This window comes from Hypanus sabinus, chromosome 27 (assembly GCF_030144855.1).
Source record: "Hypanus sabinus isolate sHypSab1 chromosome 27, sHypSab1.hap1, whole genome shotgun sequence".
Lineage (NCBI taxonomy): Eukaryota > Metazoa > Chordata > Chondrichthyes > Myliobatiformes > Dasyatidae > Hypanus > Hypanus sabinus.
In genome coordinates this window covers 41,353,909-41,380,898 of record NC_082732.1, presented here as the reverse complement: position 1 = coordinate 41,380,898, position 26,990 = coordinate 41,353,909, and the positions used below count along the sequence as shown (strand labels likewise).

At 44.4% G+C, this 26,990-nt stretch overlaps 1 protein-coding gene across 14 annotated transcripts in view; it reads right to left on the bottom strand.

The window, feature by feature from the left end:
• Positions 1–26,990, bottom strand: part of samd11 (sterile alpha motif domain containing 11) — a 347,655-nt gene that overhangs the window by 35,283 nt on the left and 285,382 nt on the right. For 12 of the 14 annotated variants that reach the window (XM_059952307.1, XM_059952313.1, XM_059952312.1 and 9 more), the window contains 4 exons: positions 17,464–17,579; positions 16,893–16,971; positions 12,546–12,590; positions 11,722–12,419 (listed from right to left, as the gene is read on the bottom strand). In XM_059952307.1, coding sequence (XP_059808290.1) covers positions 11,722–12,419; positions 12,546–12,590; positions 16,893–16,971; positions 17,464–17,579 — 938 coding nt within the window. The remainder of the gene's footprint in view (positions 1–11,721; positions 12,420–12,545; positions 12,591–16,892; positions 16,972–17,463; positions 17,580–26,990) is intronic. The other 2 variants (XM_059952314.1, XM_059952301.1) reach the window with 1 other exon arrangement.

The window sequence follows — 26,990 nt, the reverse complement described above, 5'->3', positions numbered from 1 at the left end:
GCAGTCGGCTGGGACAAGCCACCCGGGAACTTCCCGACCCTGGAGTCTGCATCTACCTTCTCTACTACGTTTGGTACCACATGAGAAATGCTTTAACAACAGACTGATCAATTTTTGTGAAAAATTCATTGCCAATATAAAGTTGAGATTGATGTTTGGGGAAGGCATTCATCGTAGAGAGGGATGATGGGCGTATAAACTCAAATACCTTCTGGGACAAAATCTGTCACTCACATATTGAAGGAGTGATAAAGCTTTAGGGTAAAAGATGGATCACATTTATTGCATTCAGTTCACATCCATACATCACCAGGGTTATTCAAGATCCAAGATTCAAGATTGTTTAATATCATTTCAAGTACACAAGTGTAAAGGAGAACAAAATAATTTAGAACAAGGATGAGGAGGAATTTCTTTAGCCAGAGGGTGGTGGATCTGTAAGAATTCATTGCCACAGATGGCTGTGGAGTCTAAGTCATTGGGCAAACTTAAAGTGGAGATTCAAGAATCAAAATTGTTTAATGTCATTTCCAGTACACAAATATAAAAAAATATGAAATACGTAATTTTTTACTTTGGATCCTATGCGGTACAAATAACCCATTAAGGTGAAGAACACAATAATAAAAAATACAATAAATATAAATCCTTATGAAAGCTTATATAAATAAATTGATTGTTTGTCTATAAAGTGACACTAGGCACAGGAGTGCCTGTACGTAAGGTGAGTGAAGAAAATGATATGGTAGTGGTGGTGGGGGTAGGTTAGCGGGTGGAGGTGTTTTCCTTACTGCTTGCAGAAAGTAACTGTTATTGAGTGTAGTGGTCCTGGTGTGGATTCTGCAAGCCCCTGTCCTGATGAGAGTAGGGCTAACAGTCATGAGCAGGGTGGGTGAGATCTTCCTGTTTCTGGCATCGTTCTGTATGTGTGCCCATGGTGGCAGGATAGGCTGCTTTCACACATTATGGAAGGAACCAGTTACATTGTTAGTTTACATCGGTCCTTCAAAGGAGGACATATATGTGACTCCAAATCACCACAGTACTTGCCCTGGGGAATATTATATTAAATAATAGCTGTACATTATGTACAATACCTAACACTGACAAGAAAGACAAACAAGGCTTTTAGGAACAACTTCTTCCCCACCGCCATCAGATTTCTGAACGGACAATGAACCCATGAACACTACTTCACTATTTTTCTTTGTTTTCGTGCTCTTATTTTGCACTACTTATTTAATTTAACATACATTTATATATATGTATACACATATATACATATATAAATACACACACATACTGTATATGTGTGTGCATATATTGTACACACACATATACATCAAGTAAAGTTTATTGTCATTTAGCTATATACATGCATATAACCACATAATGTATAAAGAATTGAGACAATGTTTCTTCGAACCAGGGTGTAAAACACTTAACACACATAACTCACAAAACTTATGAAGGTAAGGTTAAAGTCTACAGATGAATTCACATAAATAACAAACTAAAGTGCATTAATATTAAATATTGTAAGTTATGGAACAGATTAACCAGCGACACTTTGAATACGATGCAGCCAGGAATTCAGAAGCCTAATGGCCTTGGGGGAAGAAACCGTTTCTCATCCTGACCATTCTTGTTTTTACGCACTCTAGTCTCCTGACTGACGGTAGAAAGTCATAGAGGATGCTGGATGGATGGGTGGGATCTTTGATAATACTAAGGGCCCCGTGTACGCAACACTCTAGATAAATGTCCCTGTTGGATGGTAGGGAGACCCCTACGATCCTCTCAGCTGTTCTCAGTGTTCTTTGTAGGGACTTCTGGTCCGATGCTCGACTGCTCCCATACCAGATGAAGATGCAATTTGTCACTAGGATCTCAATGGTTCTCCATTATTACGTACATACACATGTATGTGTATATAAACCTGATTTTGATTCAAACTACATCTTATATTTAGACCGTAAGACATAAGAGCCAAATTAGACCATTTGACCAATGAGGTCTACAAGCCAAAAGAGAACCTTCATCCAAAGGCTGCGCACGTATGGCTCAGACTTTGCCGAGGTCACCTCATGACATTTGCACCATGGCTGTAAATGGAAAGATGCATGGACACTAAATAAGATGATAAGATTAGCTTTATTTGTCACATGTGCATCAAATCATACTCAGACATGCATCGTTTCACATCAAATCTAACTAAACGAGCAAGAATTGTGCAGGGGGCAGCCTGTAAGCATCACCAGACTTGCACTGTCAATATGCCCACAACTCATCAATACTAATCTGTACATCTCTGGAATGTGGAAGGAAACCTACACAGCCATGGGGAAAAATGCACAAACTTCTTACAGACAGCAGTGGGAATTGAACCCTGATCTTCAGAATCAGGTTTAATATCACTGGCATCTAAGAATTTGCTGTCGATACAACTCTTGTTGGCAGAATTTCAGATGGTGGTGAGAGGGCGTACAGGAGCAAGATACATCAGCTGGTTGAGTGGTGTCACAGCAACAACCTTGCACTCAACATCAGTAAGACCAAAGAGCTGATTATGGACTTCAGGAAGGGTAAGACGAGGGAATGCAAACCAGTCCTCATAGGAGAACCGGAAGTGGAAAGAGTGAGCAATTTCAAGTTCCTGGCTGTCAGTATCTCTGAGAATCTAACCTGGACCCAGCATATCGAGGCAACTTCAAAGAAGGCACAGCACTGGCTATATTTCATTAGAAGTTTGAGGAGATTTGGTATGTCACCAAAAACACTCGCTATTTTCTACAGATGTACCGTGGAGAGCATTCTAACTGGCTACATCACCATCTGGTATCTGTGGGAGGGGGGAGGGTGTACTGCATAGGAACAAAATAAGCTGCAGAGTTGTAAACTTAGTCAGCTCCATCACAGGCACTAGCCTCTGTTTGTGGCAGCAATGCAGTGCAAAAATAAAAAATACTATGAATTACAAAAAAAAATTATATATAACAAATTAGAAAAATTTGTGGTAGAAAAAGAGAGCAAAATAATGAGGTCATGGGTTCATCGTCCATTCAGAAATTTGATGGTGGAAGAGAAGAAGGTGTTTTTGAAACATTGAGTGTGTGTCTTTATGCTCCTGTACCCTCTCCCTAATGGTAGTAATGAGAAGAGGGTTCTTAATGATGTATCTTACAGCCAGTGCTCTGAAGCGCAGTGCAACCTCTATGCTGTCACACTGAAAAACAGCTTCCCCTACATACACACTGCCTCTTGAAACCAAGCACAAAAGACCAACAAAATCACAAGATGGATCAAACTGAGAAAAACACATCTTAGCAACACACACACAAAATGCTGGAAGAATTCAGCAGGTCGGGCAGCATCTCTGGAGGGGAATAAACAGTCAATGTTTTGGGCCAAGACCCTCATCAGGACTGGAAAGATGGGGGGAGAAGCCATAATAAGAAGTTGAGGGGAGGAGAAAAAGGACCAGAGTCAAAGGGGAGCAGAGATCACAGACAGGGAGCAGTGAGAGAGGGTCTCACTGAAAGAGAAGATTTAAAATTCCTGAGGGTAGGCATCCCTTGAAAAGACTTTGCAATGGAGCAGCAACTGTTTATTCATTTCCAGAGATGCTGCCTGACCTGCTGACTTCCTCCGGTATTTTGTGTGTGTGAAAATGTACCTTATTCCACTAACCCAAGGACGTGAGCAGCCATGGTACAGTCAGTGCTTACTGGCTCTCCCTAGTTATCACTGACACGAGTAGTGGAGAAGAAACAACTTCATTGTCAGGTCTGGAGTCGCTAGCTGCTGCAATACATGGGGGAGGGCTTTCCTTCTCAGAAAGACGTTCAAGATTACTCATGGTCATTTGTCAGTACATGAATGCAAAGGAGCATGAAATGAACTCAGCCAGCTTAGCATTAGCTTCACCAGCATTCAAGACATCTTCAAGGAGCGATGCCTCTAAAAGACAGCATCTATCATTAAGGACTCCATCACCCAGGACATGCTCTCTTCTCATTGCTACCATCAGGGTGGAGGTACAGGAGCCTGAAGACACACACTCAGTGATTCAGGAACAGCTTCTTCCTCTCTGTCATCAGATTTCAGAATGGACATTGAACCCATGAACACCACCTCACTAATTTTCCCCTCTTTTTGCACTGTTTACCCAATTTAACACATATACACTTCTTACTGTAATTAACCATTTTTATTATTAAGTATTGCAATCTACTGCTGTCGCATAACAACAAATTTCACGACGTATGACAATTGTATTAAACCTGATTCTGATTCTGTTACTCTGGATCCAATGCAGCAAATGCAATCTGATTTGTGAACCAAATTGTTCGCCTTAGTGTGGAGTACAAACCAAGCACTGAGGATTATTTTCCTGATGAAACATCAGCTCCTTATTCCTTTCTATAGATGCTGCCTGACCTGCTGAGTTCCTCCAGCATCTTGTGTGTGTTACTGGGGACTGTTCATCTAATAATGCCACAATTGTCAATTCTAATGTTTGAATTTCTGGCTGTTTTCCACCAGTTTAGTTTGTTTTTTTTCCTCTAGCCTACTTTTCCAACCCCATGCCTAGAGGTCACTTCCTTCAGGAAGTCAATAAACCGAAGAACCTTCAAGCTCTCCAATTCCAACTATGCACAGGATCTACTCTTCTCTGCCCCAAGAGTATGTGAGACAAAGTCCAAAGTAAACTTGTTATCAAAAGTACACACATTTCATTTTCTTGCAGGTGTTTACGACAGAATTTACAAAAAACATACAAAGACAGACAAACCAATGTGTAAAAGAAGACTGTCTGCAAATAACAAAAAAAGTATTACAGAGAACATGAGTTGTACTCCAGAAGTTTTTAGAACTTGCATCTTTGGAGCGAAGCAAAATGAGAGGTCACTCAATAGAGATGTACAAGATGACAAGACGTGCAGATAGAGTGGATAGCCAGAGATTTTCTCCCAGGGTGGAAATAGCTAATAAGAAGGGGCATAATTTTAAGGTGATTGGATACAAGGGGGACAGAGAATGGTAGGAATGTTGGATGCCCTACCAGGGATGGAAGTTGAGGTAGTTACATCAGGAGCCTTTTGAACACTCTTAGACAGATACATAAATCAAGTTCAGGTTTAATATTATCTGACTGTACATACATATAACCAATCAAAACAATGGGCTTATGGAGAAAATAATGAGGGCTATGAAGGAGGAAAGGGTTAGGTTGTTCTTGGAGTAGGCTCAAATTTCGGCATAACATTGAAGTGGAGTACAATGCTGTACTGTTCTGTGTTCTATGAAGTGTAGCCATGGGAAATTCATAGCTTGTAAGCTTTTGGACATTATTTTTAGTTAGGCACATGGTTGATAGAAAAATGGAGGGCTGTGTGGGAGGGAAGGCTGAGACTGATCTTGGAGTCATTAAAAGAAGGGCAGAACATCACGGGCCGAAGGGCCTGTAGTTCAAAGTTCTGTGTTCTAACTACAATCTTCCTACTTCACCAACTGTAGCTTTAACTCAGAACTTTGAAACGCTTTGCCGATTACATTGAACACTACTGAGCCGATTGTTGCTTTACAAGTTGGGGCTGTTTATTATCTACCATGGGCACAAAGGTAGCATTTTGGTTAGCGTGATGCCATTACAGCTCAGGGCAATGGAGTTCAGAGTTCAATCCTGGGGTCCTCTGTAAGGAGTCTCTGTAAGTCCTCCCCATGGAATACAGGGGTTTCTTTGGCTCCTCCCATTTCCTCCCTCAGTCTCAATCTACCTGGTAGGTACATTGTCATTGTTAATTGTCCCGTGATTAGGTTAGAGATAAATTCGAGTTGTCGGTGGTTGCTGGGCAGTGCAGCTTGAAGGGCCAGAAAGGCCTTTTCTACGCAGTATCACTAAATAAATAAATAAGATAGATAAAGCCGGATGCTCAATATTATAGGCTAGCAGTATCCTGAGCGGAGTCTGAAGGAGTCTTTTGAATGGCCAACAGAATGAAATTCTGTTCAAGGAACGTTCACTAATTGCACCTTTCCAGGGATATTTTCTCTCTGGATTCCGTCCGATCACTGAAACACACAGTTTGATCGCGGGAGAGTCGCACGGTAATAACTCACCCAATTTTCACAGCTGGATCGCGGGAGAGTCACACGGGAATAACTCACCCAATTTTCACAGCTGGATCGCGGGAGAGTCACACGGGAATAACTCACCTAACCGCCACAGCTGGATCACGGGAGAGTCACACAGGAGTAATTCACCCAATTTCCACTCAGACAGCCAGTACAAGGGAAAGAACAGCAGATGAGAACCCTCCAAATCACTAATTATTTGTTGGATTCTGTTGTTTTTAATCCAAGGTTCTTTCAGAATTCAGGAAAGAGGAACAAAGCTTCTTGCTTCACTATCACTTTATAAAGCATTGATAGAACAAAGGAAAATTAAAGCGGACAATGCTAGAGAGGGAAAGTCAAAAGGATTAAGATTAAAATTAAGATGGTGCTGCTTTATGATCAGCTCTTTTTATACACAAAGATAAGAAAAATTCCATTCAAATTTGTAGATAAGAGTTAACCAATGATATAGCTCTATTTAAATAATGCAGAAGAAAGAAGCTTCCAGAGCTTTCCAGAATTATATTTTAGGGAAACAACTGAATTTTGCGTATACATTGTGTTCTCTAGGGGAGCATATTAAACTGTTATATGCATATAAGAACTATTTAAAATACAAGCAGATCATTAATTGTCAAACAGCAAAGAAAATAGCAACTAAATAGCCTAATCTAAGAATTAAATAGTCTTATCCAACTGGAAATACATCCCTTCTCCCGGGTGTAAATCCTGGGATTCCATCGCAACAACAGATGGACTGCAGCAGTTCACAAAGGGAATTGAGGATGGCAAGAAAGTATTATCTTTGATTAAAAACATATATATCAGCACAAAATACCCTGGGTCAGACTTCCTGCCCAGTGCGTATCCATACACCGCCACAGGCAAAATCATTAACAGATTTCTTCTGCCAGTTCTTACCTCAAATCTATTTGCAATTCTATTTTCCAGAAACAAGGCTAAAGTTTGTTGGCAATAATTAGCGAGGGAAACCTTCCCTCCAACAATCGTTATATCCTGCTTATTGACTAATACAGAGTTTACAAGTAATGGGTATCCCTTTAAGGCACGACCTCCCAACTAGAAAAGTGATTAGATAAGTCCAGGCCATCGAGTTAATTTAAATATAGTATTCAATCAAAGGGAAGAATGCTGTAAACTCCCAGGGTTGAGAATATTCCTGAACTGAGCAGAGGACTCATCCATGAACTTGTCCAGTCATCTGGTGACATGGACTGTGTTGTTCAGGATGCGGTGTGCCTTCCATCAAGTGACTGCTGGCTCACAGCTAACACTAAAGGTAACTGAAACCACCTTCTACCACTTCTTCTCGGTCCACACACCCAACACCCTCCATGTGAAAAACTTGTCTCTCAGATTCTTGTTAAATCTTTCCCCCATCCTTAAATCTTTGCCCACATAAAATGTTGGAGGAACCCAGAAGGTCAGGCAGAATCTATGGAGGAAATAAATAGACGAGGTTTCGGGCCGAGGCGCTTCTCTCTCTTCTCCTATCAGCCCCCATACACTACCTCACTATTTTGTGTTTGCTCTTTTTTTGGACTACTTATTTAATTTTTATATATAATTGCTTATTGTAATTTATAGTTTTTTGAAAATTATTATGTATTGCAATATGCTGTTGCAGCAAAACAACAAATTTCATGACATAGGCCAGTGATATTCAACCTGATTCTGATTCTAGGTGCCTGCGATGCTGTTGTAAGCAAGGTGCCCACTGCGGCTGAACTTCACTGCACTTACCCACGTGACCATAAACTCATCTTGGTTCTGGGCAAGAATGGCAAATATCCTCAGGGAACCAGATGTGATTTTACGATCATCTGACAATTTAATGGTCACTGTTACTGGCGCTGGCCTTTTATTTCAGATTTATCTAATTACTGGAATTAAATTTCCCAGCTGCCAGGGTGAGATGTGAATGCTTTCCACAGCCCATAGGATTCTAGTCCAGTAAGTTAACCAGTAAAGCACCGGGTGCCGCAGGTGCCAAATGACACAACAGTTCTACTGCGACTCCACACAGCGATTGAGTCCTCATACTTAACAACGTACTAAGAGACAGATGGCACCTCGAAGCGATGTGTTGGCATGGTAAGGTCTAGAGAGGGTTTTCAGAGCGCCAGAGGGTAGATACTGAATCCATCATTCTGCCGCCAGGGGTGTGAAATCGCCATTTAAGCTGGTTTAGTTTATTTTTCAGTTTCAGATTTATTTATCATATGTCCATCGAAACACGCAAGGGTGTACTGGGGCCTGTGATGTGCCACCGCGCTTTCCGACGCCAACATAGCATGTCCACCATGTTCAGCAGAACAATACAAGCGACAACAACATCAAGGTCAGCGTGGTGGAACAGCAGTTAGAGTAACATTTTACAGTCCCAGTGAATTTGGGCGTCTTCCCCTTTCCATTTCAGACCTGAAGAAGGGTCTTGGCCCGAAACGTCGACTGTTTATTTATTTCCATAGCTGCTGCCTGACCTGCTGAGTTTCTCCAGCATGTTGTGTGTGTCACTCTGGATTTCCAGCATCTGCAGAACCTCTTGTGTTTGTGATTATGATTGGTGTTCAATTCCTATCACTCTGTACTTTTTCCCCATACATTCCCTCCAGATGCTCCAGCTTCCTCCCACATTCCAAAGAGGTACGGGTTAGGGTCAGTGAATTGTTGACCTGCTACGTTGGTGCCGGAAGCACAGCGACACCTCCAGGCTGCACCCAGCACGATCCTCAGACTGTGTTGGTTGGGACGGAAATTATGTGTTTCACTGCACATTTCGATATACAAATAACAAATAAAGCCAAAGATAAGCTAAACAACAGCAAAACAAGCCCCTTTCCCATCCTCCTACTCTCCCACATACTCACACACACACAGACAGACCTCCAACCCCAGGACAGGCAGCCACTGGGCCTCCATATCCTGGACTCAGACTCTCAAACTTGTCGACATCAGGCCTCCAACATCCAGTGTCTGGCCCAGACTTGCAGACATCAGGCCTCTGACATCTGGACAAGCCAACCCAAGGGGCTTCGGCCTACGGTACCCCAAACCTTTGTAAGCACGACTTTTTCCAATTATTTATGCCTTTTAAAGTGATTATAAATTAAATGCCTATTTCCAAGACGACAAGAGCAGATCAGAGACTGGGAATCCTGCAGTGAGTGACTCACAAAGGTCTTTCCTTCACCTACAAGTCAAGTTCAATTTTAATTGTCATTCAACTGTAGACGAATACCACCAAACAAAACTGCATTCCTCCAGGGCTAAGGTACGAAACACATCACCAACAATCATACACAGCACGAAGTTATTTATTATCAAAGTACATATAGTATCTATCACCATATACAACCCTGAGATTCATTTTCTTGTGGGCATCCTCAATAAATCCAATAACCATAATAGAATCAATAAAAGACCACACCAAGGACAACAATCAGGGTGCAGAAGACAACAAACTGCAAATACGAAAAGAACAATTAAAACAAATAAATGAGCAATAAATATCAAAAACATAAGATGAAGAGTCATTGAAAGTGAGTCCATAGGTTGGGGGAACCTATACAAGACACATATAGCACATAAGATACCAGTAAAATATACAGTCTCACAAAAAAGTCAGGGGGTGATGGAACTCTGCAGTGCTCTGCATCAGTGCAGGTCCAACTACATTCATCAACACATAGGGCAAAACTGCCCACTTGACTGGTCAAATCATCCACCTCAAACATTTGTCTCCTCGACCACTGCCACACCACCAGGTTCATGCTTTCTTTTCACTGCTGCCATCAGGAAGAAGGTACAGGAACCTTAGGTCCCACACCACCTGGTAGAGGAACAGTTATTTCCCCTCAACCATCAGGTTCAGGAACAGTTATTACCTTACCAACCACCAGGCTCCCAAACCAGCATGGATGACTTCACTCACCTCAACTCTGAACTGATTCCACAACTTATCAACTCACTTTCAAGGACTCTACAACTCATGTTTCAGTACTTTTTTTTTTGAATTTGCACAATTCTTTGGCATATTGAATGTTTGTCAGCCTTTGTTAGTTCTTCATAAATTCTATAAATTTCTTTAATTTCCTGTAAATGCCCACAAGAAAATGAATCACATTATAGGAGTGACCTATTCATACTCTGATGATGTGGACCATGTATAATGTGCTCTGATGTCCCAGAGTCAATGTCAAGCTGACTATCATCTGCACAAGTCCATGTGTGCTCAGGTGCAATGAAAAACTCACAGCAGCTTCACAGGTACATAGCATCAGATAAACCACATTCTCAGGGGAAACAGAAACTAACTTGTACATGAATTTTACAAGAAGGAACAGCTTAAAAATAGTCCATTGTAGTGCAAAGTGATCACAGTGTTGCTCTGCTGAGGCAGTGATTGGGGCTGGATTGGGGCTTTAAGAACTGAATGGTTGAAGAGAAGTAGCTATTCTTGAGCCTGGTGGGGTGGGGCTTCACACTCTGTACTTCCTGCTTGACAGTTGGAGTGCCACACAATTTCATACACTTCATTCCCCTATGCCCAATGAATAAAGTCCTATCTTCAAAATCTCACTCAATAACTCAATCCTTTCAGTCCTGGCAACATCCTCATAAATCACCTCACCTGGAAAGAAGTCAGACTGAGGTCCTTACCCAATCAGACAGAGTACAAAACTGCTCCATCCAGTAATTTGGTCTCACCCTTTCAGAGGTAGTTCCTTTGCCTTTACCCATCTCACTCGTCTTGACTTTTCTGCTTGTTTTTTCTCATTTTTAGTTCCAACAAAGAGTTCCAGACCTGAAACACCAACTTGCTTCTCTCTCCACAGATGCTGATGAACAATTGTTCTACCTCAATGCACTGCATATAATTAGATCTGCACGAACAGCATGCAAGGCAATTTTCCACTCTACCTCGATATATATTCAAAGATCATTTTATTAGGTCCCCCTGTATCTAATAAAGTGGCCACTGGTGTCTATTTGTGGTCTTCTGTCCAACCATTTAAGGTATGCTGTGTTGTGTCTGTCAGAGAAGCTCTTCCGCACACCACTTTTGTAACCAATGGTTGGTTGAATTACTGTCACCTCCCTGTCAGCATGAACCAGTCTGGCCATTCTCCTCTGAACTCTCTCATTAACAAGGCATTTTTGTTCACAAAACTACTGCTCACTGGATCTCTTTTGTTTCTTGTACCATTCTCTGTAAACTCTAGAGACCGCTGAGAGTGAAAATTCCAAGTGATCAGCAGTTTCTGAGATACTCAAACCACCCCATCTGGCACCAACAATCATTCCACAATCAAGGTCACTTAGATCACATTTCTTCCCCATTCTGATGTTTTGTTTGAACAACAACTGAACCTCTTGACCATGTCTGCATGCTTTTATGCACTGAGTTGCTGCCACATGATTGACTGATTAGATATTTCATTAATGAGCATGTGTATCAGTGTAATATAGCGACTACTGAGTGTACATGACAATAATAAACTAATTCCAATGATTTCAGTTTTTCTATGAGATTCCCATCATCTGCAGGTTTTTATCTTGCAGCCACATTGTTCTTACCTGTTTGGAAGTACGGATTTGCAGTGTACGGGAATCCAAATGGAAGTGGCTGTGGCAGGGGAGCTGGAGCGGGAGGGAGGTACTTTGATTTGCTCTCGTTGATGCCAGGGCCCAGGATGTGACTCGGAGAATCGGCTCCCACAGAGACACACGGCAGGTTCTGACTGACCACCGGCTCACGGATCTCCTTGGCGGCCTCACTGGGCCTCACCGCATCTTTGTCCTTGAACTCGTGGGTCGACCCGGCCAACTCGGCCTTCAGGTTCTCGGGCTTGCCGTCACTGCCCTCCAGGTCGCTCTCAGAGTCCTTCATCTCCTCATCGTTGCCCTCGGCGACAGGATCCCGCCCCCGGCCCTCACCGTGCTCCTTGAACTCGCCGGCACATGGGACATCCGCCCGGAGGTGGGCCGCCTTCCTGGCGCCCTTGCGGCCTGGCTCCTTTGGCGGTGCGCCACCAGGGACGGAGTGGTTCAGGGACAGCAGTGGGGCCGTGCTGTGCCTCAGCACCAGCATGGCGTTCCGACGGGAGATCTCCTCCCGCAGCGGGTGGCCCTCGGGAATGTCGTGGACGCTGCGCAGGGCAGGGTGGTCCGGAGGCAGTCCGGGGTGAAGAGAGAGGGGGTCGGCCCCCAGAATCCGCTGACGGTGGATTGTCTCAAACTCCTTCTGCCGTAGAAGCTCTGCGGACATCTCCAGCCTGGGCAGAGAGGAACAGAGAGAGAGAGAGAGAGAGGTTTTCAAATTCTGCTCCGACAGGGGCTTCTCATCTCAGAATGTCTACCGCCGCAAAATGTCGCAGTAAGTCAATGGGAAAGATTGGTACCAGTGTTGTTCTTTTGCGGGAGCCAATCGGATCACTGGAACATTTCTGTTGTGAGAAAACATGATTCAAATTCAGATTTATTTACCACGTGTACATCGAAACATACAGCGAAATGCGTCGCTTGTGTTAATAACTAACAGGCCCAAGGATATGCTGGGGCAGCGCGCAAGCGTGTGCATGTCGTGTCATCTACGCACAGGGAAAATATCAATCAAATTGAAAACAGTGCACAGAGAGTTTACAAGGATGTTGCTGGGACTTGAGGACCTGAATGATAATGAAAGGTTGAACAGGTAAGGACTTGGTTCCCTGAAACGTTGGAGAATGAGAGGAGATTTGATAGAAGTATGCAAAATTATGAGGGGTATAGATAGGGTAAATGCAAGAAGGCTTTTTCTACTGAGGTTTGGTGAGACTAGAACTAGAGGTCATGGGTTAAAGGTGAAAGGTGAAATGTTTAAGGGCGGGGTTCCCAACCTTTTTTATGCCATGGGCCCTTACCATTAACTGAGGGGTCTGTGGACCCCGGGTTGGGAACCTGGTTTAAGGGGAACAAACTGCCAGCACAAGTGGAGGATGTATGTTTGATTGCAATATTTAGGAGAAGTTTGGCTAGATACATGGATGGGAGGGGTACGTAGGGCTATGGTCTGGGCTGGGTGCAGGTCAATGAGTCTAGGCAGAATAACAGTTAGGCATGGACTAGATGGGCCAAAGAGCCTATTTCTGTGCCTATACTGTTCAACAGAACACAAGCAGCAACCACAAAACAAAACAACAGCAAAACAAGCCTTTTTCTGACTCTCCCACCCATCCACTCACATACACACACAGACAGGCCTCCAACCTCAGGACAGGCCATCTCTGGGCCTTCAGTCCTTGGCCCCAACTCTCACTCTCGATTCTATTAATTAGAGATTCTCACAGACTCCCTGTCCCTCTGACTGACAACACTGCTCAAATCTCACCAGCGGAGATCGCCTGAGAGAGATACAACACAGAAATAGGCCCTTCATCCCACGGAGACTGTGCTGGCCATCAGCCATCTATTTTACGCTCATCCCATTTTTTTCACTCTCTCCTTTCTCCCCTCAACTGCCCCCCACCCCCACTCTGGATTCTGCTACCCACCTACACATTAAGGCCATTTTACAGCGATAGTTGCCTTATCAACAACACGTCTTTGGGTTGTGGGAGGAAGCCAGACAGTTAGAGAGAGCAACACCCGCAAAATGCTAGATGAAATCAGCAGATCAGGCAGCATCTATGGAGAGGAATAAACAGTTGATATTTCAGGCCAAGACCCTTCATCAGGACTGGAAGAGATGTGGGCAGAAGCCAAGACTGGAAAGATAGGGGATAGAAGGTCCTGCCTCCCTTCCTTTCCAGTCCTGATGAAGGATCTCAGCCCGAAACATCGACTCTTTATTCACCTTCACTGATGCTGCCTGAGTTTTGTCAGTGTTTTGTGCGTGATGCTCAAGATCTGCAGAAACTCCTATCTTGGGGAGATCATGCAAACTCCACTGCCTCAGTACAATACGGAGAGCTAACAACACGCATGGACCTCTTGTTATCCATTGGTAAATTGATTTATTCTGGTCACAGGTACTGAGATACAGTCAAAACTTTGCTTTGCACGCCACCCATTTAGATTTCATCGCATCCGTACATCGAAGTAATACGAGGAAAGGACCCAAACAGGCTGTGACAGACCCTGCTGCCACCCAGTACTCATGTACAGCATGTCTGAATGTCCTGCCCCATTCCCCAACTCACTGACACACCCTCATCCTGCACTGGTCACCTCTCATCTTGCTGTTGTTTCTCAAATTTATATGACTGCTTGTTTTATTATGATAGGGTCAGTGACACCATACTGTCTCACATAGACACGCTCCACGCACTTTATGACAACCTGTCACTCAGGGATCTGTGCTAATATTACCTAGCGACCATCTGTGCTGGATCGTAACTACATGTGCTGTGTGTGACTGTGTGTACTGCATTTTGCACCTTGGCCCTGAATGTTTTGTTGGGCTGTCTACATGTATAGTTGAAAGACAATATGTGTGAAACAACATCAGCATTCAGAATAAAGTGTAACAGCGACAGAGAAAGTGCAGACCAGGTAGATAATAAAATGCAAAGGATTAAGGATCAACTTTAATCACTGTGTATATACATTTAAAGTACAAGGATTAGGAACTTGCTGTGGTGTGTTAGTCGGGGAGCAACATTCAACAATTATAAGAATAAAGGACGCAAACATGAGGAAATCTGCAGATGCTGGAAATTCAGGCAACGCACACAAAATGCTGGTGGAACGCAGCAGGCCAGGCAGCATCTATAAGGAGAAGCACTGTCGATGTTTCAGGCCGAGACCCTTTGTCAGGACTAACTGAAAGAAGAGATAGTAAAAGATTTGAAAGTAGCAGGGGGAGGTCTGAAATGATAGAAGACAGGAGGGGGAGGGATGAAGCTTGGAAGTTGATTGGCAAAAGGGAGAAGGGAAAGAATCATGGGATGGGAGGCCTAGGGAGAAAGAAAGGGGGTGGGGGGCACCAGAGGGAGATGGAGAGCAGGCAAGGACTGATTGTGAGAGGGACAGAGAGAGAAAAGAGAGAACAAAAAGGGAATAAATAAATAAATAGATAGATAGATAAATAAGAGGTGGGGTAAGAAGGGGAGGGGGGCATTTACGGAAGTTAGAGAAATCAATGTTCACGCCATCATGTTGGAGGCTACCCAGATGGAATATAAGGTGTTGTTCCTCCAACCTGAGTGTGCCATCATCTTGACAGTAGAGGAGGCCATAGATAGACATATCAGAATGGGAATGGGACGTGGAATTAAAATGTGTGGCCACTGGGAGATCCTGCTTTCTCTGGCAGACAGAGCGTAGGTGTTCAGCGAAACGGTCTCCCAGGAGTTTGTGCGTACAACTGTGTTAACCGTGTTAGGATTTTGTTAACCGTCTGGGTTTCTCCGGGTGCTGCAGTTTCCTCCCACAGTCCAAAGGCGTACGGTGAGGGTTAGTAAGTTGTGGGCAGTCTTTGTTGGCGCCGGAGGCATGGTGACGCTTGTGGGCTCCTCCCCAGTACAATGCTCGCTGATTTTGTTTGATGCAAAAGAACACATTTCCCTGTATGTTTCAATGTACATGTGACAAATACCTTTAGTGGGAGGAGGGGGGAGTTAGAGAATGGCTGAGGCGGGAGGGGTTGGCTGCTTTACTGAGGCAGCGAAAAGTGTAGACAGAGTCAAGGGGCAAGGGTGGTTTCCATGACACCCAAGATTACCCAGCAGTTTTGGAAACCCTGACTCTGCTCTCTCTCTCCTGGGGTAACAGGCTCATGGTGAGTAGAGGTTGTACCTTCGCCAGGAATAGGGACTGAAGGAGCCTCCAAAGGTCGAGGTTGACCATGGATGTTGTCTAGATATCCAATCCAGGACAACAAGCTGTTGCCCATGCAGCTGGCTCCCCCTCTCCATGCAGCTAATGAATCCAAAGACCGATACAGTTTGGCAGGAGTTGCCAGTGTAGGACTAGGACTGCCTTAGCGACTTAGCTCTGGATTTTTCCCTCTGGGTTTTCTCCTGAAGCCTTCCCCATGAGTGGGTGTAGCTGCAAGTCAGCAGAGGGTTGAGATCAGAGTTTTCCTTCTTGATGAGCTGAAGAACCCGATCTGCCCAAAGCAACTGGTTTTAAGGCACCATTTACCAACCATTGCCCTTTCTGTCAGTCGAAGCAGTTATCCTGGGTTTAGTTACTAAGCCACACATGAAGGCCAGGAGCTGGGCTTGGTTGTCAAAGGCTGTCCGAGACACACACTGTTGAGAGCATTTAATAGGTAGTGGGTTATAACCACCTAAAGGAATCAATGGGGACCAACTAGCCAGCTATTCCCCGTTAGCAAGCCCTTTGTGTGTGTTATTCCCTTCCATGGCCTCTGCCTATTCTCACAGCCAGCATAATCAAAGACCCAAACCACTTTAGACATTCTCTCTTCTACCCTCCACTCGGTAACCGGGCAGACAATACAAAAGCCTGAAAGCACGTATCACCAGGACCAAGGACAGCTTGTACTGCACTGTTATCAGACTCCTGAGCAGACACCCTGCAGGATAAGATGGACTCTTGCCTGCACTGCACTTTCTTTGTAACTGTCACATTTGGCTGCATCCTGTGACTGTTTCTCTCTCGTCCCGTCATAACGTACTGACACTGCCTCGGTCTGGATGGCGGGCAAATCAAAGGTTTTGACTGTACCTTGGTACATGACGATAACTGGCTCACTGAGGAACACTGCCCTGGTGAATAGTCAGTACAAACGCAATGCTCACCTTGCCAGGTTCTGTTTCCGGAGCATTTCCTGCTGCCGAGCGAACATCTCAGCCTGGGCGGGCTGCAGGAAGCTGTAACCTAGGGGGTTGGTGACCAAATGGGAGGGTTAGTGCACAGCCACAGTGTAGTCCATCCCCTGCCTGACTGCCAGCTACACATGCACTCCCCCCCCACACACACTTTTGCCCACTTCACAGGTACGGAACGCTTCGCGCAAGGTTTGTCACTGGACACCTGCGGTGAATTCAGATTCAGATTCGGGGTGGCATCGCCCAGCAGCGGTTCGCATAATGCAGTTGTAAGGTCAGGATTCAGTTCCCACCGAAGTCTGTAAGGAGTTGGTAGCTCTCCCCATGGCCACGTGGGTTTCCTCCCACAGTCCAAAGTTGCACAGCTTAACTGGTCACATGGTTGTGGGCTTGTTGGGCCAGAAGAACCTGCTACTGAGCTGTAAATCTCTAAACCTAAACCCTCTTCCCGTGCACCTCAGAGCTACCTCATGGGACAGATATTAGATCACTTAAAGCAATGAAAGATTCGATACAAAAAGAGGCTATTGCTTGCACTCACCTGGGGTCTGGCAGAGGGATGAGTGCACCCCAAGGAAGGGGGGCCGGAGGTGGGGTCCGAGAGCAATGTGCGGAGCGTTCTGGGGTGAAAGCAAAGGGTTCGTGTGCGTCATTTCTCTGGAAGACAAGAACAAAAGGAGTTATACCAAATGTATTCACCTCAGCAGTGGTTACTCACTGTTCTTATCTTCTGGATCAGTGACTTTCTTATCCAACACTGGAATATAACCTGAAGAGTTAATGCAAACTTATGTTTTGTTATTGAGTGAAGGGGTGGAGGTACGTCTCTACCAAAGGAGGTCTTTCCATCCACTAACCTGCAAGTCACCCTTGGGCAAGGGGTAGCACTTGCTTAGCCCCTCTCTCCCCGATCAGGGTCATGTGAAGCCGTGGGAACAGGTGGTGGATGGTTGTATGAGCAGCTGGTGCACATCACAAGTCCTGGTAATGTGACCACTGACACCAGGCAGACAATCTCTGAAGAGTATTGATAATGGCTGGGGTCACCCTTCTTGTAAAGACACTGCCCAGATGAAGGCAATGGCAAACCACTTCTGTAGAAAGATTTGCCAAGGACAATCGTGGTCATGGAAAGACCGTTATTGCCTCTGCCGTATAACATGACACATAACTAAGGAAAAACATTTTATAAAGCTTCTTAGTAGCATAGCACTTGGCGTAATCCTATTACAGCACCAGTGACTCATGTTCCATTTTCAAAAATCAAGATAAACTTTATTCATAAAAAATATTGACAAGAATAAATCATGCCATGCTTTTTCAGTCTTTACATTCAAAGCCAATGCTTTCAATACTGTTCTATTACGTTCCTACATGTCAATCAATAGGACCCTACTGGACATTAAGAACTTGAACTTGTACTAGGACTTTGCACACACGTGGCCCTCTGGGGTGGTACACTACTACAGTAATTGAGTGGGTTCCTCGCCCAACCTGGCTCCTTCCTCTCCAGTAGCTGGAGAACCCTACACTGTCATCCTTCCCCTCCAAGCCCTTGTTTCAGTGCGTTCCTCAGAACGTCCTCCTCCGGTTGGCAGCACTCCTCCACGGACATTACGACGTGCTGGCAGACCAACGAGTTTCAGCAAGACCAATTATTTTTATGTTACATATATAATTCAACAGGTAACTTCACACACGTTTACTAAGCTGCAGAGTAGCACCGCTGTTCACATAACACCATTACAGTACCAGTGACTCAGGTTCAATTCCCACCGCTGTCTGTAAGGTGTTTGTATGTACGCCCCATGACAGTGTGGGTTTCCTCTGGAATCTCTGGTTTCCTCCCACATTCCAAGGGCATACGGATTTGTAAGTTCATTGCACACGAGTGTAACTGGGCAGCTGGGGCTCACTTGTCTGGAGGGGCCTGTTACTGTGCTTGATCTCTCAATCAAGATCAAGTTCATTGTCATTCAGCTGTACACATGCATACTGCCAAAGGAAATATCATTCCTCTGGACCAAGGTGCACAACACATAAAGTAATACCAGTACAAATACATTAACAAATAATAAAATGTATCTCAGAATATTGGTATTTAGCATGAGGTGCATTTAGAAGACACGTTAAAAAGTAAACAGTATAATGCCACAGGCACTTCATACTTCATGAGATCGGGGTGGTGGCAGGGAGTTCAGTAGACTTACAGCCTGGAGAACAAGCTGTTTCCATCTGAACAGTTCTTGTCCTAATGCAACAGTACCTCCTGCCTGATGGTAGGGGGTCAAAGATGGGAGGGATCATTAACAATGCTAAGGGCCCTGCGTACACATCACTCCTGATGAATATCTCAGGGACCCTGATGATCCTCTCAGAAATCCTTGCAATGCTTTATAGTAAATGAAATTTCAAAACTGCATTCTTCCTTGCCCATGTTCCTGTGATTTTACCTCTTCACACCACCACCCACATCAGCAGAGGAAAGAGTGAGCAGCTTCAAGTTCCAGGATGTCTTAAGATCTCTCCTGGACCCAATATACATATGCAATTACAAAGCAGGCACGCCACTGGTTATATTTCATTAGCAGTTTGAGGAGATTTGGTATGTCACCAAAGACTCCTGCAATCCTCTCAGATGTACCATGGAGAGCATTCTAACTGGTTACATCATTGCCTGGTTCGGAGGGGTCACTGCACAGGATCATAAAAAGCTGCAGAAGGTTGCAAATCCAGCCAGCTCCATCATGGGCACCATCACCCCCACCATCAAGGACGTCTTCAAATTGCAACGCCTCAAGAAGGCGATATTAAGGAGCCTCACCATCTAGGACCTGCTGTCTTATTGCTACCCTCAGGGAGAAGATACAGGAGCCTGAAGGCACACGCTCAACATTTTAGGAACTTCCTGCCCACTGCCATCAGATTTCTAAGCAAGTCCAAGAACCCATGAATACTACCTCAGTAGTTGTTCTCTTTTTGCGCTATTTATTTCTTTTTTGTAATTTCTTATTGTAACTTCTGGTAATTTTTATGTATTGCATTATACTGCTGCTGCAGAACAACATATTTCACAATGTCAATCAGTGGTAACAAATATGCGTCTGATTCTGAAAAGGGCAAAGTTTAAAGTACCTATCAAAAAGTTTAAAGTACATGTCAATCACACAACACTATGGCCATGTGTATTACTATCAGCACAGCAGATTAAACTAGAGGCATCCTACAAAGAACACAGAACACAGAATACTATGGCCCGTGAAATTGTTAACCTTCAACCTATTCTTGAGATCAATCTAACCCTTCCCTCCTACATAACCCTCCACTTTTCTATCAACCATGTACCTATCAAATAGTTTCTTAAATGTCCCTAATGTACCTGCCTCTACCACCACCCCTGACAGAGCATTCCACACACTCACCAGGCTCTGTGAAAAGAACGTACCTCTGTCATCGTCCTAATCTTTCCTCCATACACCTTAAAATTATGCCTCCTATATTTGTCATTTTTGCCCAGGAAAAAGTCTCAAGTTGTCCACTCAGTCTATGCTCCTTACCATCGTGTACATTTCTGACAAGTCACCTCTCATCCTCCTTCATTCCACAGAGAAAAGCCTTCGTCTACCCAGCCTATCCTCATAAGACATGCTCTCTAATCCAGGCAGTATCCTGGTAAATCTCCTCTGCACCCTCTCTAAAGCTTCCACATCCTTCCTATAATAACACAATGTTCCAAGTGTGGTCTAACCAGGATTTTATAGAGCTGCAACATTATTCAAGATAGAAGATCGTTTATTGACATTCCCAGTACACAAGTGTAAAGGAGAACAAAATAATTGTTACTCCAGATCTAATGCAGCACAAAAAAACCACAATAAGATAAAGAACACAATAAATACATAAGATAACTCATAGATTAACTGTATATCCATAAAATGATGCTAGGCACAAAAGTCTCTGTATTTCGCACATTTGAACTCAATCCCCAACTAATGAAAGCCACACCATAACGCCCACTTAACCAACCTATCAATTTGTGTCGTAACTTGGGGGATCTATGGCATGATTTCCAAGATCCATCTGCTCCTTCACACTGTTAAGTGGATGTAAATGCAAGCCCTTTGCCATCAACCTCCCACTTGAGCAAGCACTGACCGAAACGTCCGTCAAACATTCCGTACCCCATCACTGCAAGGAGGAAACACAAAATATTATGCTCAGTAGTTGAAACTATGCCCCCTTCATCACTGACATTCCTGAGCTTGTATTTTATAATTTCACCTAAACACTCAAACTCTGAAATAGCTTTCCGTTGTCAGAGGGGCCCAGAAATGGGCTTAAATATTAACAACATCTGTCTCGGCAGCAGGTGTATGCGAGGCTGCTATTCAGCACAAATTCCACTGGGACAGAAGACCTGCGTTATCAATATTTAAAATAGCCTGCAACCTTCTCCAAGCCAAAACCCTTAACAACTGTTGTCTCAACAACAACATGCATCGCTAATGTGCAAGAGAAAAGTACAGCAATTATTTAATGCACAGCGATTTTTAAAACATAGAGCAATTTTTTTTTGCTAGTCATAGCACTTTTCGCGATTTTGAGAGAGAGCGCTTGAGTGAGAGAAAGAGACAGAGACAGAGAGGGAAAGAGAAAGAAACAAAGAGGAAATCATGTTAAAATTTTCTACCAACTACACTTGGTGGCCATATTATTAGTTACCTTCCTGTACCTAGTAAAGGGCCACTGAGTGTATGTTTGTGATCTTTAGCCGCTGTAGCCCATCCACTTGAAGGTTCAACATGTTGTTCATTCAGAGATGCTTTTCTGCACACCACTGTTGTAACGTGTGGTTATTTGAGTTACTGTCACCTTCCTGTCAGCTTGAACCGGTCTGGCCATTCTCCTCTGACCTCTCTCATTAACAAGGCATTTTGCTCACAGAATTGCCACTCACTGGATTTTTTTTTTGTTTCTCACATCATTCTCTGTCAACTCCAGAAACTGTTGTGCGTGAAAATCCCAAGAGATCTGCAGTTTCTGAATTACTCAAACCACCCCATCTGGCACCAGAAATCACTCCACGGTCAAAGTCACTTAGATCACATTTCTTCCCCATTCTGATGTTTGGCCTGAACAACAACTGAACCTCTTGACTGTGTCTGTATGACTTTATGCAGTGAGTTGCTGCCACATGATTGGTTGAGTAGATATTTACATTACGAGCAGGTGTAAAGTGGCCACAAGTGTATATCATGATCATTTTCCTAGCAACAGACGATCACTGCAATCAAACATGCAGTTTGGAGTAGGTCGGAGTCTGCTTGCTCTGGGGATCTACCAATCAAGGGTTGCCTGGCAATTTCTCCGCCCCTACCCCCATCGCCTATGTGTGGGTCACAATGGACACTGCTAATTTATCATATAGAGGCGGAGTTTGGGGGCACGATGGTGTGGTGGCTAGCGCTCTCTCCACAGCCCTGCCATGCACCCGTTTGGATTTGGGGCTTGGCTGTTCACTGTGACCACGCAGGTTCCCCCCCCCCCCCCCAACCACCACCGGCACTCCTGTTTTCTTCTCACATCCCAACCACTGCGCTAGAAGGTTAACTGATTGTAAGTGGCCCCTAGTTCACTCAGAGGGTTGTGAGACTGTGGGTGCGAGTCGTGCACGCCAGCTCAATTTCAACATTTAAGAGAAGTTTGGATCAGTACATTAATGGTAAGGGCATGGAGGGCTGTGGTCCTGGTGCAGGTCGATGCTGTTTAAATGGTTCAGTATGGACTAGAAGGGCCAAAGGGTCTGTTTCTGTGCTGCATTAAATTCCATCTACCATTTTTCAGCTTATTTTTCCAGCTGATGCAGATCCCTCTGCAAACCAGGATAGCCTTCTTCGCTGTCCGCTACACGCACAATCGTGGTGAAAGCCATATTGACATACAAGTCAATAAATCTTCATTAGGTCATTAGAGGGTTATGGGAATTGAGCGAAATGCTCTGCAAACCAGCATAATCTGAATGGACTGAATGGCCTCCTTCTACATCATAACAAAATCCAGGAGTGAGTGAGGGGAGCCCGTAGAGACAGAGATCGAAGAAAAAGCAATTAATCAGATCACCCACCAAGTACTTACTCCAGGAACTGGTTTTGTGACGATTACCTCAGAATCAGAATCAGGTTTAATATCACTGACCTATGTCATGGAATTTGTTGTCTTGCTGCAGCAGTACAGTGCAATACATAAACATGACTATCAGCTACAATAATATATATTTAATGATAAGTAGTGCAATAAGAGAACAAAAGGTGAGATATTGTTCATGGACCATTCAGAATCTGATGGCAGAAGGTAAGAAGCTGTTCCTAAAGTATTCAGTGAGTATTCAGATCCTGCACCTTCTCCTTGATGGTAGTAATGAGAATCAGAATCAGGTTTCATATCACCAGCATGTGTCATGAAACTCGTTGTCTTTGCAGCAGCAGTACATCGCAATACAGAACAACAGAAAAAGAGAGCATTACAGTAAGTCTATACATGAAATAGTTAAATTGAGTAAGTAGTGCAAAAGTATGAATAAAAAGTAGTGAGGTAGCAGTCAGAAACAAGAGAACATCTGCAGATGCTAGAATCCAAGCAACACAGACAAAATGTTGGAGGAACTCAGAAGGCCAGGCAGGATCTATGGAAAAAAGTACAGCTGACATTTCGGGCCGAGACCCTTCAGCGGGACTGGAGAAATGAGACCGTACTTAGGTTATATTCAGCCTGGGCAGCTTCCAACCTGCTGGCACAAACATCGATTTCTTGAACTTCCGGTAATGCACTACCCCACCCATCCTTCACCATTCCCCATCCCCTTTTCCCTCTCACCTTATCTCCTTACCTGATCTTCACCTCCCTCTGGTGCTCCTCCCTCATTTTCTTTCTTCCATTGCTTTCTGTTCTATCCTTTCGGACTCCCCCTTCTCCAGCCCTATACTTCTTTTACCAATCAACTCTTTACTTCATCCCTCAGCCTCCCAGTTTCACCTACCACCTTGTGTTTCTCTCTCCCGTCACCCACCTTTTATATCTACTCCTCATCTTTTTTTCTCCAGTTCCGCTGACCCGAAATGTCAACTGTACTTTTTTCCCATTGAGATAGTGTTCAAATATTCAATGGTAGCGATCAGAAGAGGGCAAGTCCTGGGGGTCCTTAGTGATGGATACTGCCTTCTTGAGGCATCACCTTTTGAAAGTATCCTGGAAGTCTGGGGGGGCAGTGCCCACGATGGAGCTGGCTGAGTTTTCAACCCTCTTTTCCTGTGCAGTGTGGCCCCTCCATAACAGATGGTGATGCAGGTGCTCTCCGCGAAAGAGAGCAGAAGTCTGGCAGAAATTTGCTGAAGTCTTTGGTGACATACCAAACCGCAAACTCCTAATGAAGCATAACCCACCACCTTTCAAAGTTCAGCCCAACATCAGCCACTGAGAAGCTTCCAAAGCTGAGAGTGTGAATCAAGGGTGACTATATCTTTCCTGCTACCTGCCCCATCTGTGGTGGTATATCAGAGGTGCAACACAGGTGCCTAGCAATAGCCTATTCTGCTTAAGTGGCTGAATTATTTTGCCCACTGGGGCAGTGTGGTGCCGATCCAGGCTGGAGTCGGTGCTGCACCTCAGTGTTCGCTCTGCGGGACACAGGCTCTATTGTGGCTAACTATAGATTGATGATCGATGGCGCATGTTTTTGGACTCTTTTATTGCGTGATTGTCATGCCATTCGTGCTTGCTATCTTGTGTGTGCTTTATGCTGTGTGTGACTGCTGGTACTGCGTTTTGCACCTTGACCCCGGAGTAACGCTGTCTCGTTTGACTGTATTCATGAGTATTCAGGTATGGTTGAATGACAATTAAACTTGAATTGGATTGAATTTGCTCTGCCAGGCGTAAGAAAACCCATAATGTGTGTATCCAAATTTACAATAAAAATATCAGATATGGTAGTAAAATAAAATGATTAATTCTGCTGCCTAGCTCTCAGTTCAGGTCATGTCAAACCACCTGGCAGAGCAATCCCGGTTACACAACACATTCCAGCAATGCCCATATTTCCATGTCCAGATTACACTCCCCCCCCCCCCCCCCCCCCCACACACACACACAGTCTGAGCAGGAAATAAGCAAAGTTCAAAGTGAATGCATTATCACAGCAAGGATGCTATTCACAGCCTTGAGATTCATCTTCTTGCAGGACCCGACAAAACAAAGAGACTTGACAAACCACACGCAACAAAAACCGACAAACATCCAATGTGTGAAAGAGTACAAGTTATGCAAATGATTAAAAAAGTAAACAAGTCATACATCGACCATGAGCTGAAGAGTCCCTGTAAGTGAGTCCACAGGCTGCAGAGTCAGGTGTGTTGAGGCGAGTGAAGCTGGACAGGAGCCCAATGGCTCCAGGGCAACAACTGGTCCCGATTCTGGTAGTGTGGGACCCAAGACTCCTGAGCCTCCTGTTCTAGGGTAGCAGTGAGAGTGAGGGAGGGAGATGGGCCATATGCAGGCAGATGGAACGGGCTCCACTGGAGTTTTGGCTGTCATGGAGAAGAGAGCTGAACACCAGCTTGTTTCTTTCTTTAATCGATTCAGAGTAGTGAGGTTGACCATTGGTTTATCGGGTAACATATAGCATCTCCAGGCAGAGAAAGCCAATCCAGTGCCTCACCCAATTCCCCATCTAACAGCAACCCTATTGACAGGTGGTAGGGTGGAGATATGTCTCTACCAAAGGAGGTGTAAGGTACTCCTTCTCTCCGCTAGCCTGCAGGTCACCCTTGGGCGAGGTGTAGCAGCTGCTTAGAACCCCCCCCACTTCATGGAAGCAGGTGGTGGATGGTCGTATGAGCAGCCGGTGCAGATCACAAGTCCTGGGTATGCGACCACTGACACCAGGCAGACAATCTCTGAAGAGTATTGATAATGGCTGGGGTCACCCGTCTGGTAAAGACACTGCCCAGAAGGCAATGGCAAACCACTTCTGTAGAAGAATTTGACAAGAACATGGTATCCACATCATACGACATGGCATGTAACGAACGAATGATTGATAGGTGGGACAGTGGACGATGGACTAACCTCTGTACTATGCTTATGGGAAAATGTACATGTCACATGTACTGAGATACAACAGAAAAATTTCTTGCAGACAGATCAACTCATTATAACGGTGCATTGAATTAGTACAACGGAAAGCAATGACTGAATGCAGAATAAGACCATGGGACATAGGAGCAGAATGAGGCCATTCATTCCATCGAGTCTGCTCTGCCATTCGATCATGAATGATTTATTACCCCTGTCAACCCCATTAAGGTTCAAATTTATTGTCACCTGACTGTACATATATACAACCAAAACTATGTGGCTACAGACCATGGCTGCACCCACAATACATATTTCACACACAGCACATAAAACAAGATATTACCACAAATATAATACAAAATGCATGCAGCGCGCTGAACAGGTAAACCGTAAACCGTACAGTGCACAGTAAGCAGCTTTTGTAATATATACACTATCCATCGGGTCACCAAGAGTCGACGATGACTCAACGACAATCAACAACAATATTACAATGTACTGCTGTCGCATTACAACAAATTTCATGACATACGCCAGTGATAATGAACCTGATTCTGATCAACCCAATGACTTAGCCTCCACAGCTGTCTGTGGCAATTAATTCCACAGAATAAAGTACAGAGAAAGGCCAACACACACACACACACACACGCACACGCATCTAAGTTGTTGGCATGCTGCCCTCGTATAGCAACTCGCCACTTTGACCCGATTTGCAAATTCACTTTGGGTTGGAATTCGAGCACAACATAAAGTGGGAAGTCACGCCCTTGCCTGGCGTGGCAGTAGGGGCAGATATGTTAGGGGCATCTAAGGACCTCTTAGATAGGCACGGGGTTGAAAGCAAAATGGAGGGCGACGTAGCAGGGGAGAATGCGATTGATACTGGAGTCCGCACGACATCGTTGCTGAGGTACCTGTACTGTGCTCCTCTGT